The sequence below is a fragment of the Petaurus breviceps genome, unplaced genomic scaffold (assembly GCF_028583685.1).
Source record: "Petaurus breviceps papuanus isolate PSGF00001 unplaced genomic scaffold, PetGlider_PUasm1.0 126, whole genome shotgun sequence".
Taxonomy (NCBI): Eukaryota; Metazoa; Chordata; class Mammalia; order Diprotodontia; family Petauridae; genus Petaurus; species Petaurus breviceps.
In genome coordinates, this window is record NW_027185655.1 from 5,096,744 (window position 1) to 5,114,906 (window position 18,163).

Below are 18,163 nucleotides of genomic sequence, written 5' to 3' on the forward strand. Positions count from 1 at the left end.
AAGAAAGAAAGAAAGAAAGAAAGAAAGAAAGAAAGAAAGAAAGAAAGGAAGAAAGGAAGAAAGAAAGAAAGGAAGAAAGAAAGGAAGAAAGAAAGGAAGAAAGAAAGGAAGGAAGGAAGGAAGGAAGGAAGGAAGGAAGGAAGGAAGGAAGGAAGGAAGAAAGGAAGGAAGGAAGAAAGAAAGAAAGAAAGAAAGAAAGAAAGAAAGAAGGAAAGAAAGAAAGGAAGGAAGGAAGAAAGAAAGAAAGAAAGAAAGAAAGAAAGAAAGAAAGAAAAAAAGAGAAAAGTTTATATGTTATGGATGAAGACAACATGTATATTGTGTATAAAGTTATACAAAATATAGACAAATTCCTTGTAACATATGTATAGCCATATAAAACAAATTCCTTTATTGACCATGTTTAAAAAATATCTCATTACATGTCCTGAAAACTTCACCTGTTTCTCAGGAGGCAGAGAGCTTACTTCATCATCAGTTTTCTGGAATCTTGGATAGTCACTGTATTGCTCATAGTTTTTGCAATTTTCAAAGTTATTTGTTTTTATAGTATCGTCATTGTATAAATTTTGGATAACTTGTTCTCACTCAGCTTGTGTTATTTATCATCAGTTTAACAAATCTTCAGAATTTTAGTTTTTATAATATATTATATATAACATATATAATTATAATATAATATATTTTATAATATATTAGTAAAATTGTTTTCATAATGTATTGTAGAATATGGCATACAATGTTAGTCTAAGTCTAATTACTTTCCAGTTTTCACAGCAATTTTGTTAAATAGAAAACACTTCCCTAAGTAATTTATGATTTTGTTGTTGTTTTTGTATCAAGCACTTGGTTACTGAGTTGGATTGTTTCTGATTCTCCCTTATCCAGGTTGTTCCATGGAATTTACCCTTTCATTTTAAAATCATTATATCTTCTGTTATAGCTTGAAGTCTGGAAGTGGTTTTTTTCTTTTCATACCTATCTCCTTTTAAAATTTCTCTTGACAAGCTAGATATTTGATTTTTCCAAATTAATTTTGTTATTATTTTATGGCATGCCATAAAGTATACCTCTGATAATTTGATTGGTAAAACAATAAAACTATAAATTAGCCTTGAGGTTGTTGGGGTTTTTTTTTTACTGTTTTTAAGAATTTTGGTATAACCCAGCCATGAGCACAAAATATTTCTCCAGAAGTTGTTCTTTATTTCCTTAAGGAGCAAATTACAATCTTTTATCCAAGTATTTTGTGTGTTTTTGTGGATTGATCCCAGATATTTTATGCATTCTGTAGGGAGCCCAGGTATTTAATATAGAGCTATCTTTTGAATTTTGACTGAATATTATATAGAAATGCTGTAGATTTTTGAAGGTTTATTTTGTAGGTTGTGATTTTGCCAGAGCTATTATCTCAATTACTGTCTCTGCTAAATCTTAGAAGTTTCTAAATAAACCCACATTCTATAAGCAAATAGGGATTATTTTACATCCTTTTTATTTACTCTTATGTCTTTAAATCCTTTCTCTTTTCTTATTGTTATTATTTCTAGAATGATAACAATGGTAGTGGGGAAAGTGTGCATCCTTAGTTTACTTTTATATTTTTCAGAAAAGGTTCTATTATATCCCTATTGTATATGAGGCTTGCTTTGGTTTGAGGTAAGTGCTTTTTATGGTATTAAAAATGTACTTCTATAGCTATACTTTGTAGGAATTTTACCATAAGTGTTGTTGTTTGTTATAATCTGATATAATTTCTCCCCTCTATTTCTTTTGTGTTCTCAATTTTGCTTGTATGTACTTGTGTTAACATGTTAACATATACTATTAGCAGGGTCTGATATAATTTTCCCCTTTCTGGCTTTGTTGTGATGTTATCTGGTTTAATTTTTATTTTGTTGAAATTATTTTCTGCACTCTTATTTTCATTCATGTTGGCTAAAATTTTATCAATTCTATTAGACTTTTCAAATAACTAACTTTTGGTTTTGTCTATGATTTATATGTATTCTTTTAGTTTCAAGGTTACCCATTTTCCTACTAATTTGAGTGTCTCCTCTTTTGTGCTTTTGTGTTTGGGGTATACAGGGTGTTCAGGGAAGACTAGCAGCTCTGGTGTGGAGGCTTGCCAAGCCATTTTTAGGGATGCTTTCCACCTTTGGTGCCCACTTGCCACCCAACTTTCATCTGTGGCTCCAAGAAGCTGTAACATGTGCATCATCAGCCACAGCCCAGTAAAAGAATTTCAGTGGACAGGCTAAACCGGGTTGAGGGAAAGTGATGGGTCTGAAACCTGTCAATGAGTTAGGGGGTTATCTTAAGCATGTGAAGACTTCCCTTGGCAGAACTGGCAGATGGGAACAATTTCTTCCAATGGACAACAAAGATGGAAGTAAGGGCTGTGTTGTGCTTAGAGCTCAGTCAGGTATTGAAGATGCCAATGTCATCTACAGCATTCCAGGTCATTGCCATTTGTCTTGACTTTTGTCTTTCCACTGGATTCTGATGACTCTGAAAGAGAGAGTAAGGCTGACAACTTCAGGCAACTCTGCCTTACTTAAAATTATGCCTGAATCAAACATCACTCATTCCATTTCACCATTTTTTTAAACCTATTTTGAGGTCCTATTGTGATGGGTGAGAAAGCAGCAAGTACAGATACACTGGGAGCTCTAGTAACAATAATGAACACGGGTGGCCCAGGACATGAAGTTGTCCTCTTACTGGATACAACAAAGGGATTTGGCAACCGCCAGGTTTCGGAACACATTTTTTAAAAGACTGTACTCCTCACTTCCTGGCATTAGGAAGGGGAGACAAAAAGTGCCCTAAAAACTGTCTGCTTCACCTAACTTGACCCTGGCCTGCTTATCATGGCAGGCAGGGATCCTACACTGTGGTTGAAACACACAAAAAGTACAAAAACTTTTGCAAAGATGATTCCACTCACCACCAGTACACAGAATATGTGTTCACTTGTGGACAATAAAGAATCCAGTAGACCTGAAAGAAGAACAGATCTTGTTGCAAGAGAACTCAGTAGGGATTGTATCCAAATAGTAACCCTGACTGAAACAAGATTGGCAAATCAAGGCCAATTTACTGAAGTTGGAGCTGGATGCACACTTTTCTGGTGTGACTACACTTATGAGGAACACCATGGAGTTGGCATTGGTTTTGCAGTCAAAATCAATCTAGTCAATAAGCTTGTGTACCTATCAAAAGGAGTGAACAGAAGACTCATGATAATGCAATTGTCATTTGCAGGAAAACACCATTCCACCATTATCAGTACATATGCTCCCACCATGACAAACCCTGATGAGATCAAAGAAAAATTTTATGAAGACCTGGAAAGCCTCATCATCAATGTGCCAAAAGAAGACACACTTATAATTCTGGGTTACTTTGATGCAATAATAGGCACAAACTATCAGACATATCAGGGAGTCCTTGGGAAGAATGGAGTCAGAAACAGCAGCAGCAATGACCATTTTACTGTGAAACAGAGTTGTGCATCTCATGACCACATTGACAACACAGTTTTCCATCTACCTAAACACAATAAAACTTCACGGATGCACACTTGCAGCAAACATTGGAATTTAATAGACTATGTCATTGAAAGGAGAAGTGATAGGATGTGAGTGACAAAGGTGATATAAGGCACAGAGTGCTGGACCAAGCATGGACTTATCCTGTTCAAGGTAAACATTCATATTCAACAAAAGTGGCATCCCCAAGGCAAAATGACTGTCAAGAGACTTAACACCTGGGGTGGCTGGGTGGCACAGTGAGTAAAGCACCAGCCCCAGAGTCAGGAGGACCCAAGTTTGGTTCTGGCCTCAGATACTTAACACCCACACAAAAAAACTAGCTGTGTAACCTTGGGCAAGTTACTTAACCCCAATCAACCTCCAAAAGGCAAAAGGCAAAAAAAAAAGAGAAAGAGATTTAACACCAACAGATTAGAGCTCTTCCTATGAATGAAAAGTTTGTTGCTAACTTGGAGGAAAAGTGGAGTCAATACATGGTTGGCAACAGTGGAGAAGGGGATAGATAGATTTTAGAGATTTGGTGTGCAGCACTGCATTTAATCATCTCAGCCAGAACACAGGCAAACATCAAGATTGATTTGATAAAAAATGGTAGGGAAATTCAGAAATTACTGAATGAAAAAAAGAGAACTGTTTACCAGTAAGCTAGTTTGTGCTTAAGAAGGCAGCATTTAACTCCATCAAAAGTAAAGTGCAAGCAGTGCTTAGATAGATGCAGGATTTTTGGCTTAGTAAGAAAGCCAATGAAATTCAGTTTTACACTGATAGTAACAGTGGAAGTTATAAGCTACTGAGTCTGAGGAAAGTTCTCCAGCTGAAAGGGAAGGAGAGGGAATAATATGGGAGACCTGAAGAAAGATGAGAAGTTTGGGGCCAGTTGCTTTGGGAAAAGTCATAAAGGATCAATTAGGGAGAGATGATAGGATTGTCTTGCTATAGTGGGGCACAGTGGAAATTATATAATATGTTTGCCATGCATGAAAACAGAACAATCTGTGGCTTTTTACATCTTAGTTCAGCAGAGTAAGAAAAGAAGAGGTAGATTGGGGGAGTAACCCAGTGTTGAGGGAATAACATTTCATAAGTGGGGATAGGCCAGGGTAGGGCAATAGGTTCAAGAGTGGAGAGTTGGCTAATAGAGTTGGATTGGCTAACCATAGAGTTGAGATTAGAAAAACAGAAAGTATAAAGGGTGATACCATAAGCAAATTAGGAAAGCAAAGAATAGTTTACCTGTCAAATATATTGAGAAGGAAAGAATTTATGACCAAACAAGAGAGAGAACCTTATGAAATGCAAAAATGGATAATTTTGATTACATTAAATTTAAAAGTTTGTTGCACAAGCAAAATCAATGTGACCAAGATTAGAAGGAAAGCATAAGACTGGGGAATAATTTTTACAACCAATATTTCTGATAAAGGTCTCATTTCTCAAATATATGGAGAAATGAGTCAAAATTGTAAGAATACAAGTCATTCCCCTATTGATAAATGGTCAAAGGATATTAACAGGCTGTTTTCAAATGAAGAAATTAAAGCTATCTTTAGTCATATGAAAAAATGCTCTAAATCACTATTGATTAGAGAAATGCAAACTAAAACAACTCTGAGGTACCACTTCACACCTATCGTATTGGCTAATATAACAGAAAAAGAAAATAATAAACGTTGGTGAAGATGTAGGAAAATTAGAACACTAATGCATTATTAGTAGAGTGGTGAACTGATCCAGCCACTCTGCAGAGCAATTTGTAACTATTCCCAAGGGGCATAAAAGGCTATAAAACTATAAAACTTTGATCCAGCAACACCACTACTAGAACAGTATCCCAAAGAGATCATAAAAAAATATAGTAGCTCTTTTTTGTGGTTGCAAAGAATTGGAAATTGAGGGGATGCCCATCAACTATGGAATAGCTGAACGTATTGTGGTATATGAATGTAATGGAATATTATTGTGCTATAAGAAATGATGGGCAGGTGGACTTTAGAGAAACCTGGAAAAACTTATGTGAACTGATGCTGAGTGAAGTGAGCAGAACCAGGAGAACATTGTACACACTGACAGCAACATTGTACAATGATCAACTATTATAGACACAGTTCTTCTCAGTGATACAATGTTCAAAGACAATTCCAAAAGATTCATGATGGAAAATGCTGTCCACATCCAGAGAAAGAACTATGGAGTCTGAATACAAATTGAAGCATACTATTTTCACCTTTTTTGTTTTTTTCTTTCTCATGGTTTTTTACTTTTGTTCTGATTCTTCTTTCACAGCATGAATAATGTGGAAATATGTTTAACATGATTGTACATGTATAATCTAGATTAGATTGCTTGCTCTCTTGGGGAGGGGGAAGGGAAAGAAGGGAGGGAGGAAAAATTGGGAACTCAAAATCTTACAAAAATGATTTTTTAAAGCTATCTTTACATGTAATTGTAAAAAAATACTATTAAGAGTTAAAAAAGGAAAAAAAAGAAATGAGACAAGAGCTTACGAAATAACAATAAAAAAAAGAACAGAAAGTGAAGCCAAAGCAGGGATCATGAAATGGGAAAGTCCTGGAGGTAGACAGATAGGAAGGAGGTCATGGTAAGGACAAAGAAGAGATGAGCCTTCCTAGGTGCATGATTCTGGGTGATGATTTATTTTTAGTTCCATAGAAATTCCCCCAAACCAATCTACTAGAATGTATAGGGTGGGTCCAATCCTCATCAGTTGCAAGAATATCTATACCAAAGAAACTACAGAAGCAATGAACTAAGTTCTTATGAAGTAAATATTTGCTTTTGCTATAAAAGGTAGTGCTATCAGCTTTGGTATTCCCAATTCAACTTAAAATAAAGGGAGGAAAGAAAAAAAAAACCCTTTTCCTGTTGACATTCCTGCCTGCTTTTTCTGTGAGGTTGAAGTGGAGAGGAAAGAGAAATAGATTAATCTGAAACCCTTCTGGTTTTCCCACCTGTCCAGAAGTGGAGATAATCATGAATTGATGAATTTAAAATTGGAAGGATCTGAATGGTCTTGTAGTCCACATACCCTAAATGAACCTTCCATTACAATATTCCTGGGAGCTATTCACCAAGGCTCTATTTGGTGCCTGCCCTCCTAGGATAGAGATCATGCTTCCTCACCTATTCTACTTTAGGAGAACTCTGTTAGGAGGATTTTTGTTGTTGTTTTGTCTTCCCAACATCAAGACTAAATTGTTCCCTTTGTAATGTTCACTCATTGCTCGTGATTCTATTCTCTGGAACTGAACAGAACAAGTGTCTCATCCGTTTTCCAAAGACAGCCCTTCAAATACTTGAAAGCAGCTCTTTCCTGAAGTCCATTAATACCAGAAATCCAATGGCTCTAACAAACCCAGTGGTAGATGGTGATGAGTAAAGGACTCTGAGAATCAAGTGCCTATATAAATGAAGAAGGGTTGAATTCAGGCAACCAAAAGAGTTTCTTTTTTTTTTAATTTAAATGACAACTTTGGTTCCTGAAAACATTATTTTCCCCTTATTTGAAGTCTCTGTTCACATAGAGTTATTGTGGCTAGTTCTATAAGAATAATGGAATCAGGGGTGGCTAGGTGGCACAGTGAGTAAGAGCTCTGGCCCAGTCGGGGAAGACCCGGATCAGGTTCTGATCTCAGATACTTAACACCCCCACACACACTCCCCCACCCCCCCTCACACCCCCCCACACACACCCACGCGCACACACACACACTGGCCATGTAACCTTGAGCAAGTTACTTAACCCCTATTGTTTATATATATATATATATATAAAAAAAAGAATAATGGAATCAGATGGTGAGATTGATTGTTTGACTTGGTTATCTACAGCCTGAGTTTATCAGTTTTAAGTTGACTGGCTCCAGTAATCAGATTCACTGTAAAACTAGACCAAAAAACCAGATTGACTGATGCTTCAAATGAACCAGGTATGAATTTGCATTTTAGCTTTTACCTCTTGATAATATCAAGTGAACTAAAGTGATATTGAAAGAAATTAGCATGTAATTCCCTCAGGAATTTGCCTTTACTGGCTATCTCTCAAAAGCCCCACAGAATTGCTTTTCAGAAGTATCAGTCAGTCAGTCAACAAGCATTTTTTAAGTATTTATTCTGTACGAGACTGAACTTGCTTACCTAATTGTTTATCCTTTCCTCCCAAGATATTTTATGAATGCTACCTGATAGGTCTCAGAAAGAAAATTTAAAGGAAGGAAGAAGAAAAGCATTCATTAAGCACCTAATATGTTCTAAGCACTTCACAAATATTCTCTTATTTAATCCTCACAACTAACCTGGGAGGTGAGTAGTATTATTATCACTTTTTGATTATTAAGGTAACCGAGGCAGACAAAGGTGAAGTAACTGCTTATAAATGTCTGGAACTGAATTTGAACTCAGGCCCTCCTAATTTCAGGCCCAGCACTTTATTCATTGAATCACCTAGATACCTCTTAAAAGATTCCCAAACCAGGAATGAGTTTCCTTGTACTTTGCTTTGGGGTTTTGTTGCAGCCCTCCCTGCATGTGGAAAGGTTTCCTTTTCTCACAGAACAGCCCTCATATACAATGTTTAGAAGCCTAGGTGCATTCATGCTCATGATATTTGTGCTAGAACAGAATTATTCCCTTTGTTTCCCTTGGTGGATTGAATCTTTCTCCCTAACTTAAAGCTTGCCAGACTTCTGAGATTTCAACTCAAAAAGGCAAACTGAATTCACAACCAAGGAACAAGTTGGGTTGAAACAAGGTAAGCATGGGTAAGCTCTCATTGAGCAGATGGAGCATGATTCCCATGAAATGAAATTGAATACTGTAATTTGGCTCACTCATCTATTTCAAAACCTAGCCTCCGGTCCCAGTAGAAATTCCACACAAGGCTAGGGAAATGCCAGAAACAATCCAACCTGCTGTCTGGAACCTTGTTATATGAATAAATAGGAAGTAATTTAAAGAACCAATTCATCTGGTTGATGGGTATTAGCAAGGCATTGCCTGGAAAGCATGCCCCAAACAAGTATTTTTACAGTAATATCGTCAAGGCCTCCTAGAGCAAAGTGAGTTAATGTTGCCCATGGTCTTTAAGGAACCAACTGACCACCATTTGTTAAGGGCTTAGTCCAGAACTGGGTCATGCTTTTGGGTGGAGTATTCCTCTTAAGAGATCCCTAGCAGAAGTAGAAAGGTGAATCATATTTTATGCTTTTATTATGTCTTTAACAGTTTTCAAAGTGCTTTCATATACTTTTTTTGTATCTGATGTTAAACCATTCCCTCTTCCCCATTATCTTCCTCCTACTCAGTAATTTCTAGTTGTACTCTCTCTCATTTCAGGATCTAATAGAAAATCCTTTCTCTGGCATTCAAAGCCCTTCACAAACTGGTCCCTTCCTTCCTTTCCAGTCTTATACCTTACTCACCCCTTGGTAATCCAGGACCCAGTGACACTGGCCTCACATAAGATACTCATTTCCTGTTGGACACTGGCTGTTGCCATTGCTTGGAGTACTGTCCCCTTTCACTTCCCCCTCCTTGGCTTCTTTCCTGTTCCAGCCCAAATCCCACCTTCTCCAAGAAGCCTTTCTTATCTCCCCTTAATTCCCATGCCTTCCCTCAGTTCATTATTTTCTCATCCTGGATATAGCTTGTTCTTACTAGTTTGTATATTGGATCCCCATTAGACTGAGAGCTCCTGGAGGACAGGGACTGACTTTGCCTTTGTTTCTATTCCCAGTGCTTCACACATAGTTGGAGCTTAATATGTTTGTTGACTGACTAACTCAATCTTCATTTCAACCTGTTTTTTTTCTTCCATTTTGCATGTGAGGAAATGTTGGAAATATCTCAAAGGTGGCAAATTATGGAGGGAAGACTAATAATAAGAATTCACATTTTAGTTTGTTTATGGATAAGTATATACACAAACATATTATATATGTATATGTATATATGTATATCTATCTATCCACGCACCCTTTTATAATGCAAGCTGCTTGCATTTGGGGATTATCATTTCTTGCATTTTTTATCCCTAGCACAAAGAAGGAACTTAAATAAATGCTTGTTGATTGAGAGACAGTGCTTTCAGGTTTGCAAAACACTTGACATTATCTCCTTTAAACTTCATAAAGACCAGTGATGTTGATGTTCTCATTGCTTCAATTTTGCAGGTGAGGAAGAATCTGAAGCCCAGAGAGGTTAGGAGAATTGCTTAGGGTCACAGAACTAGAACCAGAGGAAGGATTCAAAGCATGATTTCTCCCTCTAGTTCATTTTACAGATGAGGAAATGGAGGTAAAACAGGATCAAGTGATTTGCCCAGGGTCGCACAGCTACTAAATATTTGAGTTTGCCTTTCTCATGAATCCAAGTCCAGCATTCTCTCCACTATATTCTGACTCAAGAGTTTAGAACTCTTTTCACTCTCTATACTCCTTAAGTAGATGCTGGAATTAACATTGTTTTAACCAGTCATGAAGTTAAAAATCTTTAATTCTTAACCTTTTAACTAGTCAATACATTGGTTGTAACCTTAAATGTTTTAGTTAATTCCTAACTCCAAAGACAAATTTATGAAATTTTATAATGTTAGAGCTGAAAAAAAGCCTTAAAACTCATTCAATTCAATCCAATAATTTTTACCAATGAGGATCTAGGTGACAAAGGGATAAATTAGTTGCCCAACACCATGCAGTTAATATAGCTGAGACTTGGATTCAGTTCTCCTGAAACCAAATACATTATGGTGTTTCCAATTCAGTTGAAATCAACTTGGCAACCATTAATAAAAATATGCATAAACAATATTATCTATGCAACACAAAGATATGCCTTATCTACCCAGATGGAGTTTATAGAGATGTGGCCAAAGATAATTTAGCTTACAGGCAGTCTAGTATGTACTCTTTCCCTCCCTCCTTCTTTCTGTCTCTGTCTTTGTTCTTCTTTCTCTATATCTATGTCTCTGTGTGTCTACATATAAATACTTGAAAGAATATTTTAAAAGGTGTCAGTTTGCTCTATGGAGTCAAATGCTTTTTATACGTAGTAAAGGAAAAGCACAATGGGGTGGGAGAAAGGGTAATTCAGTACTGTATTAAAGAGGTGATGGAGATTTAATGGTGAATATTGTAGTGGAGAGAATGGAGAGTCACTATGGAGATAGAAATAGAAGACTTGGAAACGATTTGGATATGTGGGGAAGAAGAGAGAGTCTATAGGAGAAAAAAAGTTTGGCCAAATAAATTAATCCTAATAGTAATGATGATAATATTCCTTGCATAACTAGATGTTATACATTGTAATAAAGTAGAATAAATAAAAAGAAAAGATGGCCATAAAGTCATAGGGAAACACCCAAGTTGAAAGGTTCTTTTCTTAATATGCAAATATATCTATTAATAATGTGGGTATTATGTAAACAAGCATGATCTTGAGAAAAGTCTCTAACGGGGCTTTTACTCAGAGTAGGATGACTCAGTTCAATGTAATATGCCTGCAGAGTTGCAGATTGTGGAATTTCCTCTGACATAATTTCCACAATGAAGAAGTATTAGAATGGTATAAAAGAGCCACGAGCATGATCCGGCCACCAGAAAGCCTCAGAGCCAGCACAGCTCCCTAGAGCTCCAGCTGACAGCCAGCCAATAGGAAACCAGAGCAAAGCAAACCACAACCAACTGTGAACATGACTTCCAAGTTGCTGGGCGCCCTTCTGGCCATCTTCCTGCTTTCCGGAGCGCTGAATGAAGGTGAGTAGAGCTCCTTTTCAGCATTCAGACTAAGGAGATTTACTCTCTGAATATGGTTCCTGCTTAGAAATATGTATTTCCAGAAAAGCAAATTGTAATTCTGTAAAAAGAAAACTATCTTCTTCAAGTGTTGCAAAAGAAAATAGACTCCCTTGGGATCTGCTTTCTTTTTCTAGAATCTTTCTATGCCAGTTTATCCTAGAGCAAGCATTCATTTTTTTAGTCATTTTTCAGCTAGGTCTGACTCTCCAGGACCCCATTTGGGGTTTTCTTGGCAAAGATACTGGAGCGGTTTGCCATTTCCTTCTCCACCTCATTTTACAGATGGGGAACCTGAAGCAAGCAGGGGTAAGTGACTTGCCCAGGGTCACACAGCTACTACGTATTTGAGGCTGGGCTTGAATTCATAAAGGCTCTTCATGACTCTAGGTTTAAATGTCTATATACCATACCTCCTAGCAAGGATAGAATTTGGCAAATGCAAATGAGATTAGAGAGAGCAATTCCTACTTCTAGCACTTATAAACTGTAAGATCACGGAGAAGTTATTGATCCTGTCAGCACTTCAGCTTCCTGATGTGTAACATGAGGAGAATAATATCTAGCTGACAGGGTCGCTGTGATGTTCTAATTTGATAGCACACGCAAACTTTACAGTCATGCCAATGCCAAGTTTTGTTAGTGCTATTCAGGTCCTAACTGCGTGCATGCATGTACATACACATAAATATACATACATGTATTCACACATATATACAAATCTATACACATAGATATGCATATGAGCATGCATACATATTAATATGCATATCTATAGTTATTTGCACATACATGTCTGCACATCTGTGTGTATATATGCACACATACAAACAAACCTACACAAGCATGCATGTTACACATATATGTAAAAATGCTAATACAGTATCTTGCAAATGAATCAGTTGAAAGAGGCGGTAGGTGGTGCAGTGGACAGAGCACTCTGGGTCTGGCGTCAGGAAGACCTAAGTTCAAATTTCTTCACAGACCCTTACTGGGCAAGTCTTGAAATTCTATTTGCTTCAGTCCCATCCTTTAAAAAGGAGATAATAGCAGCACCTTCCTCCCAGGGTTTTAATGTGTATGATGATATTTATAAAGCACTTTGCAACCTTTAAAGAACTATATAAGTGCTAATTATGTAGTATAAAATTATGATGTTAATTATGCTAATTGCTGTTATTATGGAATATTAGCTATAATGATATAATAACAACTATGCGCTCTCGTGTGCATGTCTGCCAAGAATGGCAGCAGACACATACCTCTATATTCCAGAGGGGGCATAGATCGCATCTACTGATGCTGATGAGTTCTCCATACATTGTATTTGGAGACTTGTTCATGCAGACTGCTTACTGACATCAGTAAAACTGGCCAAAATTGGACAAATGCCCACCTTCTTTTTTGTGCGCATGATAATGTTCCCAATCCATGGTTTCTCAGACACCCTACTATCTGTAGAAAGACTTGGGAATCTTGAACACTTAGCAACTCTGATGCATTGGTAACATGTTTACAGGACACTTCTTGGTTGGTAGCATTACTAGGAATCTTGACTAAAATGGAAAACTTTCTAAATATTCACTTAATAAGTGAATCATATCTATTCGCCATTTCCCCCTGTTTTTTCTACTTGACTTACTTTCTGTAGAATGGCTCTGTGATGTCACAGGAAAGCATTCCATACCAAATAACTCTAGAGAAGTATGAGGATAAATGAACAGGGAAGCATTTGCTAAAAGACTTCAAAGGTTTACCTGTAATAAAATTCCATTAGAAGTAGCCAGTGGGGGCAACTAGATGGCACAATGGAAAGAGCACTGGCCCTGGAGTCAGAAGGACCTGAATTCAAATCTAGGTCCAGACACTTGACACTTACTAGCTGTGTGACCCTGGGCAAGTCACTTAACCCAGACTGCATCACCAAAAAAAAGTAACTAGTGAAAACTGCTTAGAGAAACAAATTGAGGCTGATGAGAGATCAGGTTTCAGATTTAGAGAAATCCTCATGCTAATGATAAGATACACAGCAATTTTTCAAAATCACCAATCAATTTCAAGATCAGCAAAATCTTCAAATTGGGATTGATGGGGCTGATTCTTTGGTCAGTACTAACACTATTCTTTTGCTTATGCCTTCCCAGCTGCGGTACTGCCTAAATCCGTGACAGAACTCCGGTGTCTATGCATCAAAACACATTCTGAACGTTTCCATCCAAAAATCATTAAGGAGCTGAGAATGATTGACAGTGGACCACACTGCCCAAATACAGAAATCATGTATGTACTTTCAAAAAGGAACCAATGCTTTCATTTAAGAAACTGGGGGTGGAGTGGGCAGGGGAGGTGGAGGAGAAGGAGGGAAAGAAAGGAGGGATTGTGGCAGCTGCAAAGGAATCAAGAGAACCCACCTAACTATTGAGATGTCCCCATCATCTGTCCCAATCCAAACTGGCCAAGGGTGTATTCATCAAAAAGTTTCATGGGAATTGGATTTTAAGGGGGTAATATAACCAATTTTAACACAAGCCATAGAAACTTGGTATTTAACAAATTCCTATGGTGAACTTTTAAAAGAGTAAGTAATTCCCCTATTATTGATCTTTTAAGTAAATTGTGATTTTCATAATTCTCTTCTGCCCTCAGGGAGGCATGTCTACAGTATTCTTTTAAAAGGACTCTAATTTAGAACTTATTTTGATAGAACAGAAGGAGAAGAGAACCTACATATAATTAAAAGAACTTTGATTATTTGAGGCTGCCAATTATTAATAGCCTCAATAATTTTCATTGTTGTTCGGTCATTCCAGCAATATCTTTATGAGCCTATTTGAGGTTTTCTTGGCAAAGACATTATAGTGGTTTGCCATTTCCTTCTCCATCTCATTTTATAGATGAGGAAACCAAGGCAAACAGAGTTAAGTGACTTGCCCAGGATCACACAGCTAGTAAATGTCTGAGGTCAGATTTGAACTCAGGAAGATGAGTCTTCCTGATTCCAAGCCCAGTGCTATTCCCTGTGCCACCTAACACTCTTGAATAACTAGTTACCTACTAAATATTAACAATAGGCAACATTTAGTAACTTTCTTAAAATGTTTTACATATATTATCTCATTTGATTATCACAATAACCTGTGAAGTAGGTGCTATTATTATCCCCATAAGACAGATAAGAGAACTGAGGCAGAATAAGGCTAAGTGCCTTGCTGAGGGTCACATAGCTAGTGACTGTAGAAGGCAGGATTAGAACTCAGGTCTTCCTAACTCCCAGCCCAGTGCTTTGGCTCCACGTAACCCCACCTCCCTAATTTTCTGGGTTGAGGTGTAGCTTGTCTTCAGAAAAGTCAGAGAAGTTTATCATGACTTTTCAAAACACTTCCACATTTTTAAGTTATGAACCTTGTGAAGGCTTTTTTCCCCTTTTAAATATAATTTCTTTGAGACATTATGGAGAATGGAATGAGGAACTGAGCACATTGCTGCTCTAAAGAGTGAAAGATAAATTAAAAGAAGAGCAGAAAGTCCCCACATTTTACTCTTTTAGTATGAACCATCAGTTGACTTCAGTGATACGGGTAATCATTTGTGTTACATGAATAGTAGACCTCCTGAATGTTTTCCCCTTCATCTTTTGAATTTTCTGGGTCTGAATCCTTCTTCCACGGCAAAGGAAAAAGCTCCCTAGAGGTTGATGTTATGAATGAAAGAACATGGCTCCCTGTATACTAAGGAAAGGTTTTGGGGAGAATCTCAGCATTCTGACTGAAATGGCTACATTTTTCACTGACTTGGGTTGGGTATTTATTTCGGTAACAAAGAAACCCTTCAGAGTAGATCATTCATTATAATTTTTTCTCTTTTTAGTGTCACTCTTCAAGATAATAGGGAGCTCTGCCTGGACCCTCATGCAACGTGGGTGCAGAAAGTTCTTCAGGTGTTTTTGAAGAGGTGAGTATATCATTATTCCTCACAGAGAAATCAAAATCAGGAGAAAAACAATCAGGAAAATGAGACTAGATGAATGGAATATGCCTATTGTCCCAGAGAAGTTCTTTTTTTCTCCTTTCTGGCATCTACCCTTTCAACAAAAGAAATAACCTTAATAGTAATAACTGACATTTATGTAGTTTGCTTTAAGGTTTTATTGGCATTTTTTTTTGCACATTATTTAATTTGATCTCCAGAAGAAATCAATCAGGTAGAAATGCCTGCTAAGATGGATATTTACAGGTGAGGAAACTGAGGCTTCAAAAGATTAGGCACTTTTCTAGATTCATCAGTTACCAAGAGTCAGAGGCTGGACTGAGATTTTTTTTTTAAACAAAATGACTTGAAAGAAAAAGCAAAGTCAAGCTTAAAACATATTAGGTTCCTGAAAAGATATGCAATCAAAGGCTCCCTTTTTGTAGCATTGTTTAATCTCTTAAAATATTTTCCATTGCAGAGCTGAGAATAGACCATAATAAGTGAATTTATTTCTCCATGAAGATACCAATGAAGCTTCAGAAAAATCCATTTCTCTTTAAAATACGCAACATGAAGCAGAGAATTAAAGAAGAATTAAGAATTAAGGATCTTGACTTTGCCACTGATTCACTCTGCCTCAATCTCTGCATCTCTATAACTGCTCAAGAATACCTGTCCATTCCTACCTCACTGGCACGCTCATCATGAGGATAAAATGCCAAAACTGTTTCTGCTTTCTCATTCCAGGGTCAGACAACATAATATTATTATTTTCAACTATGATTTAATTTAGATATTTGATATTTATGTATTTATTTATAGGCTGTATAGAATTAGAGCTGGATGAGCAAAAGTGTCCTGATAGAAAGTGAAGACAAAATAACAATGAAGTCATATTTCATTTAAGACCTGAGGAACACACAACACTCCTCCTACCTTCACTGTTAGGAACAGGACTCTGTCTTCCAGAAATGTCCATGGAGGGATGGCATCAGGGGAAACATGGATCAGGGACTTCTTCCCTAATTCTGGAATCTAGAATGGTTAAACAAATGAAACAGCAAAGTCTTACTGGGCCCACGTCCCAGAATTCTTCTTGGTGGGGAAATTATTTATGGTGTATCAAAACCTTGTTATGAGTTTATTTAAATGGTTGTGTTCAGTCACTACCATAGTTTATTTATTTAACTTAACTTGAGAAAACTTTGTTATATTATGTCTGAGAGAAGTTTTCCTAATATTTCGGGGACTTTGGAAGTCTGGTTAGGATCATGAGCACATTTATGAAAAATGTAACTTATTGCCAACTTTGTAAACACTTGCTTTATTCTAGTTTTTTTTTAAACCTGGAAGTTTTCTTTCAATAAAAAAACACATTTTGATTTAAAATGAACTGAATTCCTTACTTCTTTGCCTCATAATTTCCATGACAATTCTTGGTTTAAGCAGCCTAACAGTTTTATCTAATTAATTTTTGCACCAGGGGAAACTACCACATATCATGTTTGGTCCCAGTTGCATGATAGGTTTGGGTGGGGTGGTCATGAGAGGGGGAGGGGACTCCTTGGATACTGTTGGGAGACCTGTCCTCAAGGAAAGGAATCATCATTTGTATTGTGTTTTATTTTTAAAAATTATTTTCGCTTACTTTTTACATTCTTTTTTTTTTTGAGTTCCAAATTATCTCCCTCCCTCCTGCTTCTGTCCCACACATAGAGAAGGCAAACAATATAGTATCAATTATACATGTGAATTCATGCAAAACCATGCAAAACATAGTTCCATATTAGACTATTTTCTTTCAATATTTATTGCAAATTAAATGAAAAAATCCCATTTTTTTCACACTTAGAAGGTGGGAAAATGTTGTCTCTTAGAAAAAAAGGATGATTGCCTTGGGAGAAAGGTCTGAAAGAGGGCTTGGGGAGGATTGACTATCCCCTACAAAAAAAAACCCTAAAATTATTAAAGTATCATGACAGAATATACGTTTTGGGAGAAAATCATTTTCTTGATTAATTTCTTCCTTTTGTGTTGGGGAAAAACACAAAAACGAAACTGAAGCTCCACTTCAGACACCATTTGAGAAACTAAGTTCATGCTATTTCAAGCTCATGTAGAATGAATGAGATAGGGTGGGCAAATGAAAGGGACACGGGCTCTGAAGTGAATCCTACCACTGATACTAATTACCTATGTGATCTTGATGAATTACAGCCTCCCTAAGCTTCCTTCCCTTCCCTTCCCTTCCCTTCCCTTCCCTTCCCTTCCCTTTCCTTTCCTTTCCTTTCCTTTTTCCTTTTCTTTCCTTTCCTTTCTGTTTTGCTTTTTGGAGAAAAAAAACTGAGGACCCTTTTATGGACAGGGCAATTGGGGTTAAGTGACTTGCCCAAGGTCACACAGCTATTGCATATCTGAGGCCATATTTGAACTCAGGAAGATGAGTCTTCCTGACTCTAGGCCTGGTGCCCTGTGTACTATGGCGCCACCTAGCTGCTCTTTGAGGGCTTTTAAAACCCTCTAAATCCTCCCAATCCCAACCCCAAGAATTTAGAAGGAATTCCCTGGTCACTGAGCTCTGGTTCTGGCTCTGACAGGAGGCATAGAATGCAGAAGGCTTTTTCTAGGAACTCAAAGATATAGGATGATAACTTAAGTCGGTGGCAGGTTCCAGGATGATTTTCTTTTTTTAAAAGATGGAGTCTTTGAAGGCAATAGGAGGAAAGGAATCAAAGTAAAATGGGGGGGTGGGGAGAGAGAGAGAGACAGAGAGAGAGAGAGAGAGAGAGAGAGAGAGAGAGAGAGAGAGAGAGAGAGAGAGAGAGAGAG

General features: G+C 37.2%; 1 protein-coding gene across 1 annotated transcript; it reads left to right on the top strand.

Moving 5' to 3' along the window:
- Positions 1 to 11,131: 11,131 nt before the first annotated feature.
- LOC138164129 (interleukin-8-like) lies at positions 11,132 to 16,720 on the top strand. The gene is made up of 4 exons (XM_069091724.1): positions 11,132 to 11,326; positions 13,510 to 13,645; positions 15,233 to 15,316; positions 15,813 to 16,720. The coding sequence occupies exons 1-4, from the start codon at positions 11,263 to 11,265 to the stop codon at positions 15,829 to 15,831; spliced, it is 303 nt and encodes a 100-aa protein (XP_068947825.1). The 5' UTR covers positions 11,132 to 11,262; the 3' UTR covers positions 15,832 to 16,720.
- The last annotated feature ends 1,443 nt before the right edge of the window (positions 16,721 to 18,163 follow it).

Bases quoted from the DNA above. Each gene is read 5' to 3' on its own strand.
- LOC138164129 (XM_069091724.1), top strand. From the start codon at position 11,263: ATGACTTCCAAGTTGCTGGGCGCCCTTCTGGCCATCTTCCTGCTTTCC. The intron at 11,327-13,509 runs GTGAGTAGAGCT...ATGCCTTCCCAG, and splicing joins TTCCGGAGCGCTGAATGAAG to CTGCGGTACTGCCTAAATCC. The intron at 13,646-15,232 runs GTATGTACTTTC...TTCTCTTTTTAG, and splicing joins TGCCCAAATACAGAAATCAT to TGTCACTCTTCAAGATAATA.